This window comes from Carica papaya, chromosome 3 (genome assembly GCF_054855325.1).
Source record: "Carica papaya isolate Zhongbai chromosome 3, ASM5485532v1, whole genome shotgun sequence".
In the NCBI taxonomy this organism is placed as follows: Eukaryota; Viridiplantae; Streptophyta; class Magnoliopsida; order Brassicales; family Caricaceae; genus Carica; species Carica papaya.
Window position 1 is genome coordinate 11,238,980 of NC_142311.1, and position 19,129 is coordinate 11,258,108.

The following is a 19,129-nucleotide window of genomic DNA, read 5'->3' on the forward strand; positions in this document are numbered from 1 at the left end:
TGAGACAACGACAGCTGGTCACGATTTTGGCGGGAAGCAACCGCCTCATGTAAAACAACCACTGACAGCCACCCACGCAGACAAAACCTTTTCCGAAAAATTATACTTGTAAGAAAAGAAAAATAGAATTAAAAATTATCAGGAAATATTAAATGGTATATTTTTTAATAAAAATTAAGGGCATACATTTTTATTTTATTTTTACAAGGATAATTAAGTACATGTTGTTAGCCTGTGGTGGGTGCAGTATGCTCTAACTCTATAAGGCTAGACCCCACTTTCAGTGTCTTAATATTTTAGGTTTCCTCTCAACATCAACAACGCTTAGAAAAGATTCCAAACATAAATTTTTTTTTCTCTTAAAAGTGACAGGGAAAGCACACTTTGTTTTTGAAAAATAGTGTACTTGTTTATTTATTTTTTAATAATTATTAAAACTAAATTATTTAGTATTATTCGACTTAATTTAATTAGTAGTTTATAGATCACCTGTCATAATATAATATTAGTATTTTAAGTTAAAATTTTATGTTTGATTAATGAAAGAAGATGTAACCACCTCTAGTAAATTATTAATCAATTAATAATATGAATTAAGAAATAGAAAAAGTAAGTAAGTACTTAATTTTTAAAATTTATTATCAATTAAATTATTTATAATAATTACAAAAAATACCCAATTAATTAATTCCTCCAACAGTCAACGTTACTACTATGCTTTTAAAGTTCGGCCTTAACAAAGATGGCAGGTGTCCCTTGAAACAGGGTCTAAAGTATAACGTCCAAGCCTCCCAGTTCGATACAGATTCAGTAACTTACAAGCAACTTTACTAAAACCATCTCCGTCTAATTCACCAGCAATACGAAAAGCCTTCATCAAGGCTATGAACTGTGACTTAATAAGCTTCGTCAAATCCTGATCATCTTCCAGCTTGCCTTCAAAATATGAAATGGTCTCAAAAAGACTCCGACGAACATCACGCACAATGAAATCCTGCATTAAAACCATCCCAATAGCCTAAGCAGATACAACATTCTTTTACTGCTTCTGTCAAGTTAAATAAAAAATTAAAATGCTTACCTGGGTGTGATCTGTAGGATATTGTCTTTTTGGTTTCTCTACTAGTTCAGAGCCACTTGAATGCTCTGCTTTATGTTCCATGAATGCTTTTCCATCATCATAGCTGCACAACTTTTCCCATTTCTTGTACTTATCACCCGAGTTAAGAATAGCCAGAAAATAACCAGCCAGTTCCTTTACATCAACCAGACTATCACTGATTGCTCCTGCAATTCAAGTCTACTCTTCATTTGTACAACTAATTGAGATTCCAGACCACAGAGACAATGGAGATATAATCACACCTGTTAATGCTAGCTTAGAGCAGACCTCAACATCAAGTGTTTTCAGAGGCAAAATGCCAGGGGTATCCAGCACATAAATATTAGGATGGCTCCCAATCTAAAACAAAAACATGAAAAAGCCAGTTTTCGGCTTTCAGTTCTACCATGATACGGATACAAACACATAAAATGCAATTAAGAGACGTGGAAAAATGAAGCACATGTGAGGGAGGCCGTTGATGCAAGATTAAGAATTCTGACATCCTTTGTGCAATTCCTCAATTACCCAGGAATTGATTCAGTGCCCTTATTACAAACCACATCAAAATATGAATGAGAAGATAGACCACACCTTCAAGCTACTGATATCTTTTGTCTCACCAGGGTGTGGACTCACAGTTGCATGCTTCAGCTTCCCTTTCTCTAAAGAAACAACCACTCGTAAGAATTAGAATGCAGGATTGTAGTGAAACTTTAATTATAACCAAGCACAACCTCACTGACTGTGCTAACAAAACTGAAACTGAAACTTAAGAATGGAACAAGAGAAAAAAGGAGCTATACCTGCAGCACTGATCCTCCCAATCTGATGCAAAGAGCTGGCAAGAGCTGACTTACCCACATTAGGGATGCCCACCAACATTACAGTTGTAGTATGACTAGAACGATCAGCTCTTTGCAATTCCCTGATTTGGGCTTGTAAAAAGTTGAGAAACTACAAAAGAAAAATCAATACCCACAGGTTACTTTGTTCTGTTAAGACAAAAGACTAAATATAAAGTAACTGAGATCACCTGTTTAACATTTTCCTTGTTATGGGAATTCATAGAATAACACAAGCAGTTCTGTTGCTCAAACTGACTCATCCACTCCTTCGATTGGGAAGGATCAGCAAGGTCTGCCTTGTTCATTACGATGATTCGTGTGGGCCTTGCAGCAGAAGATGGTAACTTTCTTAATAACTCATACCCAGATGAAGACGGAGCCTATAAAGTTTAAAGAAGATTCAAGCTGACAATAAGCAAATTCCATTATGACATTTCATCGAACACCAAAGATGCACGAAGATGAAGGAAAGAAAACGTACCCGAGCATCCCTAATTTCGACAAGAAAATCGACCAGCGGGATGCGGTCAGCAATGGCACGAGAGGCTGCTGCCATGTGAGGGTTCGGGTTGGCATTGGTCGCAGCTTTCTTCACCGCATTCCCAATGTTTGTGGCAATCTTCTTAGTCATAATCGTTGCCATATTTCCATTTCAAGATCTCGCCAGTGCTCAAGAGCTTGAGGTTTTTAAGGGATGGCTCAATGGAGAGAAAATGCGTTGAGAAGACAATGTACAAGCGGTAAAACTGTTTTGATCCATGAGAAATTCGAAATATATCTTTTGTGAACAAATAATCTAAGTTTCTAAAATTTTTTTTAACATCATTTATTAAGTTATTTTATATGTTTTAAATAAATATGATAATTATAATATTAAGAATTAATTATAGAACTATGGGGTCGATTAAATTTATAAAAAATTTGGTGAAATTATAAGTTTTAAGGTGAAATCTTAGAAAAAAATGGTTAAAATAATCTGAAATATACTCTACCAATGTAAAAAATTAAATAAATTTTGATATTTCTTATTTTCTAATAGATTTTCTCCAAAATTAATTATATTTATTATAAAAAAAAAAAATTATTATAGTTATTAATAGAAAACTACTAGTAGAGTGTCATTTATTATTTGAATAATGGGTCGACGGTACAAAAACATGTCAATGACAAAAAAAAGATTGTAATACTCGGAATTAATTTTTAAATATTTAAAATTAATGTATAAAATATAATTTTTAAATTTATAAATTTTTATTTAATGTAAAAATGAAGAAAAATAGGTAGATGATGAAATTAAAAATAATTTTGAAAAAAATGGGTGAAATTTTAGATTCTGATGGTGTTTTTGAAAGAAAAATCGAAAACTAGATGTTAAAATACAATTTAGAAAAAATGTGCCACGTAGGACTGGTTCAGTCAGCAACCGCGACGAACCGGAGCGCGCTCCGTGGCAAAGCATGCTGGCATGGTGTCATGCGGGAGGCTACACTGGCAATCCGCGTGCCCGCGATTGGACGATCTAGATTTGTTCCCGCGCGTGTGGACGGTCCGAATCTGTTCCTTCTTTAAAAGCAATCGTACGATATAAATCAAATCGCGATGACTGGTTCAGATTCATTTCTTGTTTAAATGCGATCGGATAGTTCACATCAAACGCGATAGACCATTAAGATTAAAAGAAGACGAATATAAATACCTCACTTCACACCAAACCCTAATCTTACCTGCCAGCCCCCCCTGCCAGAGAAGAAGAACCAGTCGTCGGGAAGGGAGCCGACTATCACCCACCGCCGTGCCAGAGCCACCTCCGACAGCCAAAAGATGTAAAAATTCTCTAAGTTGCTCGAAATTTGATTTTGAACACCCCCATGACCAAATTATAGTAAAAGGACCAGCAGATGAGTCAAAAACTATGGGTAAAGCCCGACGGCGCCGCTGCGTGAAAATTCAAAAACTGCTTCTGATGAGGCCCTTCCCGATTTTCGTTTCGTACAATTTTTTACAACTATATTCACAATTTTGTTTCCCACAGGTTGACCAAAGAAAAATGTCCAACCGCGAATGTGAACCGGTGGAGCCGCCGCATCGGAAAACTCCGCCGTCCGTAAGCTTCTGTTTTTTTATTTTTTTTTCGGTCTACCGGGATCTCTTAACGTGTTTTCTCGCAGGAATGAGTACAAAACCGGCCGAAAACGACCGAAACTGGTGGAAAACGGCCAGCTCGAGGCAAACCGCCGCTATGCCAGAATTTCAAAATTGGTCGGAAAGGGTTTCTAACACCAATTTTAGATTTTTTGAGATATTTTTAGGTACTTGGAGCGTATTTTAATCGTCAAAGAAAAATTTAGAAAACTCGGGAACCGCCAGTAAGCGCAGCTGAAAACTTAGCATTTTGGACATCGATTCGGGTAAGAATCCCTCATTTTATTCCTTGTTATGGAATTGAAATCTAATTATAAATAGTGTAGTTATTTTGTACAATTTAAAAAATTTCGATAATTAATCACATGTTACTAATGAAGTCGAAACCGGTTATTATTTATTATTGATCCTGTTTGATTGATTTTACTATTTCAAATGCATAATATTACACTGAAGTTGATATGATGATGTGGTGGTGTTTACTTGATGAATGTATTGCTTGTTTTGCGTGATTTATAGTTAAATTGTGAAACTGGAAATTAAATGTAAACAGAGAATTATTTGATTAAGTGAATGATTAAATGGTAGCCTTACTAGATATCCTGAGAGATGGTGGACGGATTGGGTGCATAAAAAATTCTATCGTGAACGTTGTCTCATACCGGACAGGGTATCGAGAATTGGTATTTTGGTGTTTATACCGCATGGAGTATGGAGACGGTCCGTTTCACCTTCATACCAAATGGGGTATGGGGACGATCGGTTACTTGAAAATATTAAATAAGGGTTCACGCGTAGTGGAGGCATCCCTATGAACCCCCATGGATACCAGTAGGCAGATAAAAAGGAAAAATTGTTGTTCTGGTTAACTGAATATGAGATTATGATATTGTTTGTGTTATTGATTCTATAGGTCAGTTTTGAAAATTTCAGTATGGTAAATGGACAATAAATGATTTTACGTATGATAAATGAACTTACTTAAATTAAGAACTAAATTAGTTGTTTTCATGATTTTTATCAACATTCGTTTCTATATCTGTGAGTAATGTGACATTCTTGCTGAGTTAGTGTAACTCACTCTTTCATTAACATTTTCATATCAAAAGGACTAAAATCCAGATATCAATTTACAAGAGGGTTATGAATACGTTGTTCGATTGTTTACTTTCCATTATTTTTTTACTTTTTCGTTGTTCTTTTAAAAAGATTATTTCCGTAATTCTATTGGGTATTCTGAATTATTGTGTAAGAAATGTAAATCATAACGTTATTATTTCGGTTCTGTATTCAGTTTATAATTTATTTTATTTTAAATTCCGAACTGTTACAAAAATGGTCCAATAAACTTTTTTTTTTGGTTGAGGTTTTAGACTTCATTTGACTGGCTAATACTTTTAATTCGAATTATATTATAAATAATATTTATGTATCAGATAATATAACAAAATTAATTTTATGAATATAAGTATAAGATAAATCTCATTTATTAAAAAAATAATATCAGAAATTTGTAAAGAAATAAAATAGGAGTAGGTGAAAAATTAAGGTAAATGTGTAGATCCAGCATTACAGGGGTAGTCACATTGACAGGCAGAATCCGATTGAATTAGAATACAGTGTCCATTGCCGGTGTACTGTTTTTTGCACAGTGCTTTGCAAAATGCAAGGTCACATTGGGTCGGATCTATGACTTTCGAACATTGGCTTCCATTAGCTCTGGGAATTCCCACCAAAGCTGTCAATATTTATAACCAGAGAGTATATTAGTTATAAGTAACATAACTTAATTTTCATTAATCTCTGCATATTTTATGTAAAAAAAAAATATCACAGAACAAAAGACTAACTTACCAGAGAAGACAATGAGAAGAATCAAAATTTGGGTGACAGATTGCTTTGCCATTGAAGTTATTTGCTTTGTCAGTGTTATTATTGGGTTCTTCTTCACTATTTATAAAGTGAAATTTTGAGGGGGCCATTATTTATATATATATAGCTTTTTTTTTATTTTTTTTTAATATTTTAATCCTAAAAATATCTCAATATTGATTATTTATTGAGATTTCTGGCAAAAAAGAAATTTTTACTCGGAAATTATGCTGATATCTTGGTAAATACAAATATTTTATTAATATATACCATCAATATATTTATATAGTAAAGTATACTCTAATTGGTTCTCCAATCAATCTGTACAATGATCATCATTATTATTAATTAATTATTTAGTTTTCCATAAGTATCTCTGTTTGTTTTTTAATCTTGATTATATCAATAAATATGTAATTATGATTACCATAAATTTAAATTATTTCTAATTTTTCATTGATACTTCTGTTTCTTTTTTTTTTTTTTTTTAAAAAAAAAAACTCTTAATTAGATCTCATTAGAATTTAATTAGAACACAATTTGGTAATTAAGCGTGATTTTATAACAATAAAGTGCATTTCCATTAATTTCTTTTACAAAATTTTCATATATTTTTGCTATCTATTTTCAATATATATGATTTGATTTGATTCTATTACAAAATAATTAAAATATCACGATCAATTAATACTGAATTCGGCAATATATGGTCGATTTTTAATTTAAGATTTGAATTCATGCCTAGTAAGGTTAATTTGGGTGGTTCATATCCGAATCTCACTCAATTTATATACAATTTTTTAAATATATAAAATAATAGAAATAAATATATTATTTATGTATACGTTATAAAGCTAATAATAAATATTAACATGATAAAATTATTTAAATAATATATAAATAATTTAATTCATGTAGTTTAATTTTAAATATTTTATTTGGTAATAAATATTAATTTTAAATTACTATCTTTTAATTTGAAAAATAAAAATTACATATATTAAATATAAAATTTCTATTAATAAATTTAACATTGTATTTTTTACTTTAGAACTACAAATTTAATAAATTAAATAAAATATAAACTTTATTAGATATAGTGGTTAAAAACATTAATCTTCCCATGCAACATGAATTATATGCTTTTACTTGCAAAGATCGTATTTTAAACACATAAACAATATTAAATCAAATTCAATATATTTATAATAACTTATAAGTTAAGAAATTCATATGTATGTAAATAGGAATATAAATGTTGTAATTTATTTTAGTTATAATTTTATTATACATGTACGTTGTATCATTTCAATGTAAGTTCATTATATTTGACTCTGCAATATATATAGTTGTTAATATATTGAATGGGATTTACTGATTTTAATATATGTTCTACTCTGAAATTGTATTATTATTTAAATATCCATCAAATAGGAAGAAAAGAATCATGATATTCCAATTGATTCTAATTGAAAAGATAATTCATGCATGTCCAGAAAGCTACTGAGAATAATTCGAAGTTGCAGCAAGGAATGACCATTATTCAAGAAATGTATCTGGCTCTGGAACTTTTGCTATTTCCTTTTCTTCTTCTTCTTCTTCTTCTTCATCTGAAGCCTAAGGTTTCGAGATTTAATTTACTAAATGAATTGTGACAGGGCGTGTTTCAAGGAGGATTCTTGAAATTAATGAGGACTCCTCAGAAGAAGTCGTATCTTTCTTCTTCCATCTTCTCTTCTTCTTTTTGGCTTCTCTATCTTCTCCTACCTTTGTCTCTTCTCATTTTTCTTCTGTTCAAGCTTCCTCCTGACTTCTCTTCTTGGTCTTCCTTGTCTTCTTCATTGACCGGCAGATTTGACTTTTCCCCATCTAATCTTTCCTTTACTTCTTCTTCTTCTTCTTCACTGGTACTACAGTTAGCTTCAAACAATGTCAATGCTTCTATCACCATTAATGGATCCTCTTCAGATGCTAATTCCTTCACATTACCGGCAAATCCAGCTCCGGCCATCTATGTCATATCAAACAACGCATCTACAAACACATCCGATACTTGTACACCAGAAATATTGAAAGAAGAAAAAATACCGCAGAATGGTGAAATAAATGTTGTGAAAGAGACGACAAGAGTTGGCAGATTGGAGAAGCTTGAATCTAGACTGAGTAGAGTCAGGTCTTCCATAAGAGAAGCTGCTCTTGTAAGAAACTTGACATCACTCCATGCAGACCCAGATTACGTTCCTTGGGGGTCCATATATAGGAATCCTAACTCTTTCCACAGGTATGTGTATAGTGATCATTATCACTAACCATATTCATTAATGATATCTCTTGAATATATATATAAATACGTTTCTGAATGAAACTATATACATATATGTATATATAGGAGTTACTTGGAGATGGAGAAGATGTTCAAGATATATGTATACGAAGAGGGAGAACCACCCATGTTCCACAATGGACCATGCAAGAGTATATATTCAACAGAAGGGAGGTTCATTAATGAAATGGAGAAGGGTAAATTTCATAGAACAAAAAACCCAGATGAGGCTCTCGTTTATTTCCTTCCCTTCAGCGTAGTAATGATGGTTCAGTACCTTTACGTCCCTGAATCCACTAACACTCATTCCATCGGCCGTGCCGTCGTGGACTACATCACTCTCATCGCTAATAGATATCCCTTTTGGAATCGCAGCCTTGGCGCCGATCATTTCATGCTTTCCTGCCATGATTGGGTCTCTGTCATCTTTTATTCTTTAAATATAAGTTGATTCATTCATCAATAGTTACATAGATAGAAATTATAATATTAAGCTAAATAGTAATCACCTAATTTAGGTAGCATGTAATTTATAGTTGACCGAATTTATTGTGTATTTTAATTTAATTTTATTAAAAATAAATGTTAGTGAAAAAGTTTAAGAGAAGATTAGTTTTGTTTATATTGTTTGTATGCTTTTATAAGACAATTATTTATTCCTAGTTTTATTTTTTATTTAAATGATATACCATTTATTGAGTACATTTTCTATACAATATATATTTTCATTTTATTCTTTTTAAGAAAATCAAAACATATCCCCACTTTATTTCAAAACTTTTCAGTTTTCTTCTCGTTCTAAACATATCCCCACTTTGATTCCATAACTTCATGCTTAATAGATCAAATCATTTCTTAATTATATATATATATATGTATATGAATATGTACAGGGGCCACGAGCATCATCTTATGTTCCAAACTTGTTTAACAACTCCATCAGAGTCCTATGCAACGCCAACACCTCAGAAGGATTCAACCCAGCAAAAGACGCTTCGTTCCCGGAGATCAACCTCATAACAGGCGAGATCAACGGCCTTCTCGGCGGCGAGTCCCCTTCCCGGCGACCCATTCTCGCCTTCTTCGCCGGCCGTCTTCACGGCCACATTCGCCACCTTCTTCTCCAACAATGGAAAGACAAAGACGACGACGTTCAAGTCTACGATCATTTGCCAGAGGGAGAATCATACACATCCAAGTTAAAGAAGAGCAAGTTCTGTCTATGTCCGAGCGGGTACGAGGTGGCGAGTCCGAGAGTGGTGGAGGCCATTTACGCGGAATGCGTGCCGGTATTAATCTCCGAGAGCTATACGGCCCCGTTTAGCGACGTACTGAACTGGAAGGCGTTTTCGGTGGAGGTGAAGGTGGAGGATATACCAAATATAAAGAAGATACTGGGGAGTATATCGCAGAGGCAGTACTTGAAGATGCAGAGGAGAGTGAAGGTGGTTCAGAGACATTTTGTGGTCAATTCAACGCCTAAAAGATTTGACTTTTTTCATATGACTCTTCATTCTGTTTGGCTTAGGAGATTGAACGTTCGAATCCAGGATAAAAATTGACCGATTGATACAATATTCGGCTCAACATTCTCCACCCAATTTATTTATTTTTTATAATTGTCAAAAATCGTTGAAATTTTTGTGTGTAATTGTCAAATCACGTACCGTACAAAAAATTATTTATAGTTGCCCATTTATATAACAGCATTATGGACAAGATTACATGTATATTTATATGATCTTAACAATGGTATATTAAAAATCTACAACTCATTCACTATTATTTAATTAAAAGATTCATACTTTTAATTTTTTTTTTTTTAATGAAATTACAATTTTAAATCAGATTGTATATTTTGTATAAAGATGACAAGAAAGCAAATTTAGAATAAGGTTTATCAAAACAAATTTAACTCAATTAATATAAATATAAATGTACTTATATTAAGAAAAAATTAAAATATATATAATAATATATTTTAATTATATTTATCACTCTCTAAACATAACTTTATTTATTAATGATTATCATCCTTAACTGATATATTATATAGTCAATTCCGAAAGTGACAATCTATCGTGTCATTTCATTTCAGTAATTTTAAATTATCACAAACTTAATAAATTTTAAAAAAATTACACATAAAATAATAAAATTAAAAATTACAAATATAATATATTATTAAGCTTTTATCATTACAAACTAAATACTATCAAAAGATAATTCCGCAAAATAATCCCCTGAAAAAATTTCCCGAAGTTGAAGGGGAAAAAAAGGAGAAGTAAAACACAAGAGTTGATTCAAATTGTATATACGTATAAAAAGGCTAGGCTTGTCTCGATGTCGTCGTCCTTGTAAATGATCAGAAGATCAGAGGATATTGCAAGGGGGTTCTTGTTGGTAGGAATAAACTGGAATGGCAGGATTGCTAACTTCCCACATATGCCAAACCGGCATAGCCTGCATCTTAGCTTCCTCTGTTTTCTTCTCTTCTGGTTTCTTCTCGTCGGCGGCACCCACGGTCATCAGCTCTGTGTATCCCACGCCTTTTCTCAACAGAGTCGTTAACTGAACCGCGTCAATTCCGTTTCCGATCACCTCTATCTGGCACTTGTCGTCTCCCTTTAAAGCTGCGGATTCTACGCCTGCAACGTGTTTCAAAAAATGCGCCAATCAGCAAAATAATTTTGGTACTGTGTTAAACAGATAAGTTACAAGATATAAATAATGGGTTTTATATGGGATCGTTCTTAATCACCTGATACACCCACAACGATCTTCAAAGCCTTGGAGCGAGACTTGTCGCCGTTCATACTTACCTTCACCACCATCTTTTGCTGTAGAAATAAAACCCAATCTTCATCAAAATTCATACTTATTAATCGATTTTGTGTTAACATTATTAACATATGTGCTTAGCAAACGGATGTATACCTTCATGGTTTCTCTGTTTTGTTGAAGAAGATGACCGAGAATTCAAATGGATGTCTGATTTTGAAAAGAGGATTAGGAAGAAGAAGTTGAAATGGTGCGGTCCAGGGACGATGTGGGAAGAGTCTTTATTAGTGGGAGCTTGCTGTGCTTGAACTTCCGAATCGGGTTATATCTAAGAACTTTCAACATGGTTTCTTGAAATATTGAGAGAAATAGTAAAGGAGTGTGTATCTGTGGGTCTACGTAGAGCTGTTAAAGGACAGGAGACCCCAAAAGCTGAGTCAATCGAGATTAGATGGAGTCAAGTAAAGCCCACAAACAAAGAAACACGGTGATGTGGAAGGTGCTGTTGAAGCTTGATTCAACAATTAGTCAAAATATGGTGCTAATATTTTACAAATTTTATGGTAAATAATTTTTGATATTATGCATACTAGTTTTTCTTATTTTTCTACTTCAGTTAATTTGTGGTTAGGGGCAGAATTTTAGAGATTATTGTGAGAATTTTTAGTATTTTCAGTTTGATTGTAAGCCTATATACATGCATGTTTAGTTCTGGAATAATAGAACAGAGAGCATTAAGTATTTCTGCAATTTTTTGTGTCCTTTATCTGCAGAAAGTTTCTTCCTTTAAACTCTGTTTTCTCAAAATTTGTAAAAATCCAGAACCTTAAAGGGAATGAATTTATAATTTAAATACGGAAGCGAATAATAGAGTTAGAATTTACATTCCTTACATAATAGTTCAGAATACCCAATAACGCTATGAAAATGTTTTTTCTAAAAGACAAACAGTAATTAAAGAAAAGTGAATAAATAAATATCTTAGAACAACCTTCACTAATACTTGAAGAGAATATGGGTAGTGAACTACTTACAATCTTCTTGCTGATTGGGATATGGATATTGGTTTTCGTGATTTGAAATAATCAATGAAATGGTGAGCTACACTATTTCAGTAATAATATCACAATAATCACAGATACGAAAAACTAAAGATTGATAAAAATTAAAAAAATAACTAATTGAGCCCTTAATTTGATGTAAATTCATTTAATATAAAGAAAGTCGTTTATTCTGTACTTACGTAATGAGTTTTTCCAAAAACAACGTATGAATACCCATATTCATACCACTTTTTATTTTCACACATAAGATAACAAGTGACGATAATTTTCCTTTCTTACTTGCTTATTGGTACCCGTGGGGGTCCATAGGGATGTCCCTCTACTCGTGAACCCAATATTCAATTTTAATAATTAACCGGCCGTCCCTATACCTCATCCGGTAATGGGCACCAAATATTTCATCATCTCGATACCCCGTTCGGTATGAGGGTGAATCATATCTCTCAAACCCTTCCAGTATGGGACTTTCCAGCCTCGTTCGACTGAGGTGACGTTCACGGTGGGGTTCCCTATGTACCGGACTCGTCCACTCTTTCTCTATGTACCCAGTAAGTCTTTCACATAAAGATTCTCATCAAGCAAAACAACCAACAACGCAAACTACTATCTCATTTCACATTTACAGATCAATTAAATTACATCATGCTGATAGTATGAAGTAGAATAAACCAGATAACTCGATAAGGTTATAGAAAATATAAATTTAGAACATGCACCATATAATAACAAGCAAATAGAGCAGTACAAGAAAATAAATAGGAAATCAGGATAATTGTAAACTAACTGGTTCCAGCTCCACTAATGACCAGTAATTATTTTTAGAGTTCTATAATTATTTTATAAAAATACGAAATAATACAACGTTAAGTCTCAATTTACTGTAACGGGGAATAGAATGAGGTATCCTTACTTGAATCGATATTTTAAGACGTTGCTCTATCTGCTACGCCTCATAACGGGTATCGAATTTTTTAAATTTTTCATACGAAATTTAAGACATTCGTCACGTACCTAAACATACCCCCAAAATCCAAAATCGGTGCCCAAAACTCTTTTTGGCCGATTTTGGGGTTCTGGAGCGCCACCGCTGTCAGTTCTGCCACCCACAACGGTGGTTCACCTCGGTCTAGGTAGTTTTTGGCTGGTTTTACACATACCCCCACAGAAAAAGACGTTAAGGGCCTCAGTTGGCTAGAAAATTACCAAAAACATCGAACCTACCGGCAGGGGGGTCATTGGGTGCGGCGGTTGCACTGATCCTTCTTCGAAGTTAGGGTTCTTTTTTTTGGCTAACCTGTACATAAAAGGACAGTGAGCATAATGATCAAAAAATTGAGTAAAATAAGAAACGAGAAGGGGCTCATTGGAAGGATTTTTGAGTTTTGGTCGCGGTGGCTCCGTCGAGCTTTACCTATAATTCTTGCTTCACCCACAGTCCCTCTTGCTCCGATTTGGTCACAAGGATGCTAGGAATTGAATTTCAAGCAGGTAGGAAATTTTTTTATCTTTTTTAGTGGTCGACAGTGGCTCCAATACGACGGCGGTTAACTGTCAGGCTCCTTCTCTAGTGCCTGATTCTTCTTCTCTAGCGAGGGCAAGCGGCTAGGGTTTGGGCTCCCATGAGATGCAAAGTATTTATACTCATTCTGTGTCGATCTAGGTCATTCATATCGATTGATCTCGTCCGTCCAATCACGACTAATGAAGAAACGAATCTAGATTGTCTATCGTAATTGATCTTGACTGTCCGATCGCGCCTAAGGGGAAAACGAATCTGGGTCGTCTACGTGCAAGATCGATCTTGCGTTGTCTAATCCCGGGGCATATGGATCGCTTACGTGGCCTCTCGCATGACACTGACATCAGCGCACCTTGCCACGAGGCATACTTCGGTTCGTCGGAGCTGCTGACTAGGCAGTCCTACGTAGCCGAACTTTTTCAGTTTGTACTTTGACTCATTGTTTTTAATTTTTCTTTTAAAAACACCCCTCAAACCCAAATTTTTACCAATTTTTCCTAAAATTACTTTCAATTACATCCCTACCTATTTTTTTTCAATAATTTAATAAAATTAATTTATGATTAATTTTTTATTTATTTTTAAAATACCAAAATTGATCCTGGGTCAACTTTCGAGCCAAGGTATTACAACTCTCCTTCCTTTAAAAAGAAATTTTGACCATCAAATTTATCACCCTCTCACTTGGTCAAACAGTTGGGGATACTGTGCTCTAAAGTTCGATTCTAGCTCCTATGTGACCTCTTTTTGTATATGATTCTACCATAGGAGCTTAACGAAGAGAATTTCAATATTGCGGAGTACTTTGCTTTTTCGGTCTACAATGTCCATTAGTACCTCCTCATAAGATAGATTCTCCTGAAGTGAAGGGGGCTCGTAGAACAAGATGTATGAGGGGTCCGAGTTGTACTTGCGTAGCAATGACACATGAAACACATTATGAATCCTAAATAGCTTTGGAGGTAGTATCAGTCTGTAGGCGGCCGCATGAATCCTGTATAAGATCTCAAATAGCCCAATGAACTGGGAATTTAATTTTTTTCTCTTCTCAAACCTACTGATTCTTTTGAAAGGGGTGACATTGAGGAACACTCGATCACCTTTTTCAAATTCTAAATCTCTTCTCCGGGTATTTGTATAACTCTTCTGCCTGCTCTAAACTGTATTGATATTCTCCCTGATCTTAACTATCTTCGCTGTAGTTTCCTCCATAAGATCTGTGTTGAATAATTTTTTATTACCTACCTCTTCCCAACATATCGACGATTTGCATGGGCGGCCATACAATACCTCCTACAGAAATATGGCGATACTTGTCTGGTAGTTGTTATTGTAGGCGAACTCTATTAAAGGTAAATGATCATTTCAATGGGCCCCGAAATCTAGAACACAAGCTCGGAGCATATTCTCTAGTGTGCGAATCATTCTCTTTGATTGTCCATTGGTCTGAGGGTGGAATACGGTACTAAGAGACAGTTTTGTTCGCATAACTTGCTGAAAACTAGACCAAAATTGAGAAGTGAACTTGGGGTCTTTGTCGGATACTATTGTCACCAGTAATCCATGTAACCTAACTATCTCCCGGATATACATTCTTCCTAACTTGTCCAAGAGGTCGGTCATCTTGATAGCTAAGAAGTGAGAAGATTTGGTGAGCCAGTCAATAATTACCCAAATAACATAATGTCTTAAATGTGCCATAGACAACCCTATCACAAAATCTATCATGATATAGTCTCACTTCCACTTTGCGATTAGTAATGGCTGAAGTAGTCTGTCTGGGTGTTGATACTCTGCCTTAACCTGTTGACACACTAGACACTTGGAAACAAAGTTGGCTACCTATTTTTTCATCTTGCTCCACTAAAATCGGGGTCGCATACTTTGATGTATTTTAGTGCTTCCGGGATGCATGATGAACTTTGAGTTATGAGTCTATATCATGATGTCTCTTTTTAATTCACTGTCACCTGAAAGACGCACCATATTCTGAAATCTGAGCAACCCATCGGCAAAGACTCGAAATTCTAAGTTTACTCCATGTTCTGCATCCTTCCTAAGAGCTGTTAGGGTGGAATCGACACATTGAACTTCCTTTATTCTCTAGATCAATTCAGGTTGAACAGTTAGGTAGGTCAAATATGTAACTCTCTTCAAGTCCTGAAATCGTATATATTGTGCAACCCCTATTACTTTGTATTTTGAAACCATTAGGTTAGCTAGCATACCTGTACTTTTTCTGCTGAACGCGTGGCTACCACATTACCCTTGTCTGGGCGGTACAAAATGTTGCAATCATAGTTTTTGAGGAGCTCTATCCAATTTGATGTAAATTTGATGTAAATTCATTTAATATAAAGAAAGTCGTTTATTCTGTACTTATGTAATGAGTTTTTCCAAAAATAACGTATGAATACCCATATTCATACCACTTTTTATTTTCACACATAAGATAACAAGTGACGATAATTTTCCTTTCTTACTTGCTTATTGGTACCCGTGGGGTCCATAGGGATATCCTTTTACTCGTAAACCCAATATTCCATTTTAACAATTAACTAGTCATACTCATACCCCGTCTGGTAATGAGCACTAAATATTTCATCGCCTCGATAGTCCGTCTGATATGAGGGTGAACCATATCTCTCAAACTTTTTTAGTATGAGACTTTCTAGCCCCCATTCGACTGAGATGACATTCACAATAGGGTTTCCTATGTACCAGGCCTGTTCACTATTTCCCTAAGTACCCAGTAAGTCTTTCATATAAAGATTCTCATCAAACAAAACAACTAACCACACAAACTACTATCTCATTTTACATTTACATATCAATTAAGCTATATTCACACTGATAGTATATAGCCAAATAAACCAAATAAATCGATAAGACTATAGAAAATATAAATTTAGAACATGCACAATATAATAACAAACAAATAGAGCAGTACAAGAAAATAAATAAAAAATCAGAACAATCGTGAATTAACTGGTTTTGGCTCCACTAGTGACCTGCAACTATTTTTAGGGTTCTTTAATTTTTCATAAAAACACAAAATTATGCAACATTAAGCCTCAATTTACCATAACGGAGAATAAGGTGAGGGATCCTTATCGGGATAAGTGTTTCGAGATATCACGTTGTCTGCTATACCTCCTAATGGATACCGAGTTTCCTGAATTTTTTCTGCGAAATTCGAAACACTCGTCACGTACCTAAAAATACACCAAAAATCTAAAATCGGTGCCTAAAACTCTTTTTGGCCGATTTTAGGGTTCCGGCGCCGACTCCGTCGCCTACGGTGGCAGTTCGCCTTGAACTAATCAATTTTAGCCAGTTTTACACGTATCCCTATAAAAAAAATACGTTAGGGGCCTCGCTTGGCTGAAAATTTACTAAAAACACCGAACCTACCGGCGGGAGAATCACTGGGTGTGGTGGCTCCGCCAGTCCTTCTTCGCGGCTAGGGCTCTTCGACTAACCTTTACAGAAAAGAATGGTGAGCACAATAATCAGAAAATTGTGTGAAACAGAAAACAGAAAGGGGTTCATCGGAGAAATTTTTGGGTTTTGACGGTGGTGGCTCCACTGGGCTTTGCCCACGATTTTTGACTCACCCGCCGTCCCTCTTTCTCCAATTTGGCCACAAGGATGCTCGGAATTGAATTTTGAGTGGGCAGAAAATTTTTACCTTTTTTGGTGGCCTATGGTGGCTCCGGTACAGCGGCGGTTGGCAGTTGATATTCTTTTTCGGCATTTGGTTCTTCTTCTCCAACGAGGGTTGACGACTAGGGTTTGAGCTCCCATACGACGCGAAATATTTATACCAATCTCTCGTCGATCTGGGTCATTCATCGCGATTGATCTCGTTCGTTCGATCACCCATAAGGAAGAAACGAATCTGAACCGTCCAATGCCATCCGATCGTGCCTAAAGGGGAAATGAATCTGAGTCGTTCACGCGCACAAGATCAATCCTTAGCCGTTTGTTCGCAAGGCACGTAGATCGCTCGCGTGGCCTCCCGCGCGGCACTGATGTTAATGTGCCTTGCCATGCGGCGTGCTCAGGTTCGTCGGTTCTGCTGACTTGACGGTTTTACGTAGTCAAACTTTTTTTATTTGTACTTCGAGTTTATATTTTTAATTTTTTTTTTAAAAAAAATATTGATCGAATCAAAATTTTTATCTAATTTTTTCAAATTGCTTTAAATTACATCCATACTTATTTGTTTTTTCAATAATTTAATAAAATAAAATAAATTAATTTATAATTAATTTTTTATTTATTTTTAAAATATCCAAAGTTGGACCGGGTATTACAAAATTGTTCCAACAGGTGCACGGTTTGAAATTTCATGCAATACAAAGTAAACCATAACTTACTTTTTCACTCTATCTCCATCTGTAATATATACACGACACCATATGTATGTAGAGCCCGGTGGGTTTTAACTAATATATATATATATATATATATATATGATTGGACCCCATAAGTATTGCAGTGTAAAAAGTGACAAAATTGCTTTTAATTCCCAGAATGACCTCTTGTTAACTCTTCCATTCACAATGTTAGTTGACGAGGTGAGTTTAGTATCTGCTTCACCCAAAAAAATAAGTGTTGGCAGACAAGAGAGTAACTACGAGCAAATCAGATATTTTCAGAATTATAAATGATTTGTACAATAAGTATATTTATTTATTTTTATTAATTTAAAATAAAATTATTTAAAAAGATTATCAATAATTTCATATGAATATAATTATTTAAAAAGATTTACTTTATATATTTATTGCGTGGAAAATTTATTTTATATAATAAGCTAACGTTAATTAATTAATTTATTTATTTATTTATTTCAAGTAGGACATGAATTCAAATTGACTAATAAATAAGTAAAAACTTTCACCGTATACCTTACGGTGGGAGTCGGGAATAAACTTAATAAATAATTTTTAGAAGGAAAGATATATAAATAAATAAATAATATGTTAGAGTCAGACAGGAAGGTTTCAACTAATTTTTGGCGTTTAGTAATAATTGATTTGTTTCAGGGCATTGACTCCGCAAGAAAATTCGTCTCAACTCCAAACTGGCTGCTCCTCCTATTGCGTGTTCAAAGTGCTTCAATTTCAAAACAAATTTCTACCCAAAACATGTGGGTCCATGTGTATTTGTACGTACTGTATAGGTTGAATAATAAAATAAAGAATTAAAAATATATATTTATAAGAAAAAAATTATTAGAATTTAAATTAAATTATATCTAAAAATAAAAACCGGAAACAAATCTCGTATTGAATCAAGAGAATAAACACTGAAGCGTTACCTGAATTCATAATAAAAAAAATATGTTCGTCACGCGGTAAATCCTTCTAAATTAGTATCTAACCTTTTAAATTATTACGTTCTCTCTATTTCTGATTATGAGACATCAGAATAAAAAAATTATAAGTGTAATTTGGGAATTATAACCGT

At 34.2% G+C, this 19,129-nt stretch overlaps 3 protein-coding genes across 4 annotated transcripts; 1 reads left to right on the forward strand and 2 right to left on the reverse strand.

The window, feature by feature from the left end:
* Positions 1-614: 614 nt before the first annotated feature.
* LOC110808717 (P-loop containing nucleoside triphosphate hydrolases superfamily protein) lies at positions 615-2,766 on the reverse strand. The gene is made up of 7 exons (XM_022034294.2): positions 2,432-2,766; positions 2,139-2,330; positions 1,909-2,059; positions 1,697-1,767; positions 1,366-1,462; positions 1,082-1,287; positions 615-994 (listed from the first exon to the last, which is right to left on the reverse strand). The coding sequence occupies exons 1-7, from the start codon at positions 2,591-2,593 to the stop codon at positions 734-736; spliced, it is 1,140 nt and encodes a 379-aa protein (XP_021889986.2). The 5' UTR covers positions 2,594-2,766; the 3' UTR covers positions 615-733.
* Positions 2,767-7,556: 4,790 nt separating this feature from the next.
* On the forward strand, positions 7,557-10,038 carry LOC110808725 (putative glycosyltransferase At3g07620). Of its 2 annotated transcripts, none has more exons than XM_088215768.1 (3): positions 7,557-8,245; positions 8,354-8,702; positions 9,231-9,751. In XM_088215768.1, exons 1-3 carry the CDS (start codon positions 7,653-7,655, stop codon positions 9,609-9,611), a joined length of 1,323 nt encoding a protein of 440 aa, XP_088071894.1. In that variant the 5' UTR covers positions 7,557-7,652; the 3' UTR covers positions 9,612-9,751. The 2 variants fall into 2 exon arrangements, with proteins under 2 accessions (XP_088071894.1, XP_021890001.2); XM_022034309.2 differs by having other exon boundaries at positions 7,560-8,245; positions 9,181-10,038.
* Positions 10,039-10,440: 402 nt separating this feature from the next.
* On the reverse strand, positions 10,441-11,365 carry LOC110808720 (heavy metal-associated isoprenylated plant protein 16-like). The gene is made up of 3 exons (XM_022034298.2): positions 11,225-11,365; positions 11,049-11,127; positions 10,441-10,935 (listed from the first exon to the last, which is right to left on the reverse strand). The coding sequence occupies exons 1-3, from the start codon at positions 11,228-11,230 to the stop codon at positions 10,661-10,663; spliced, it is 360 nt and encodes a 119-aa protein (XP_021889990.1). The 5' UTR covers positions 11,231-11,365; the 3' UTR covers positions 10,441-10,660.
* Positions 11,366-19,129: the final 7,764 nt, after the last annotated feature.

Coding starts and splice junctions, on each gene's coding strand:
- LOC110808717 (XM_022034294.2), bottom strand. CDS start 2,593: ATGGCAACGATTATGACTAAGAAGATTGCCACAAACATTGGGAATGCG. Junction 2,060..2,138: donor ACAAGGAAAATGTTAAACAG/GTGATCTCAGTT, acceptor TTTCTTTTGTAG/TTTCTCAACTTTTTACAAGC. Junction 1,288..1,365: donor CTCTAAGCTAGCATTAACAG/GTGTGATTATAT, acceptor CTTGAATTGCAG/GAGCAATCAGTGATAGTCTG.
- LOC110808725 (XM_022034309.2), top strand. CDS start 7,653: ATGAGGACTCCTCAGAAGAAGTCGTATCTTTCTTCTTCCATCTTCTCT. Junction 8,246..8,353: donor AATCCTAACTCTTTCCACAG/GTATGTGTATAG, acceptor ATGTATATATAG/GAGTTACTTGGAGATGGAGA. Junction 8,703..9,180: donor TGCTTTCCTGCCATGATTGG/GTCTCTGTCATC, acceptor GAATATGTACAG/GGGCCACGAGCATCATCTTA.
- LOC110808720 (XM_022034298.2), bottom strand. Junction 10,936..11,048: donor GATCGTTGTGGGTGTATCAG/GTGATTAAGAAC, acceptor AACACGTTGCAG/GCGTAGAATCCGCAGCTTTA.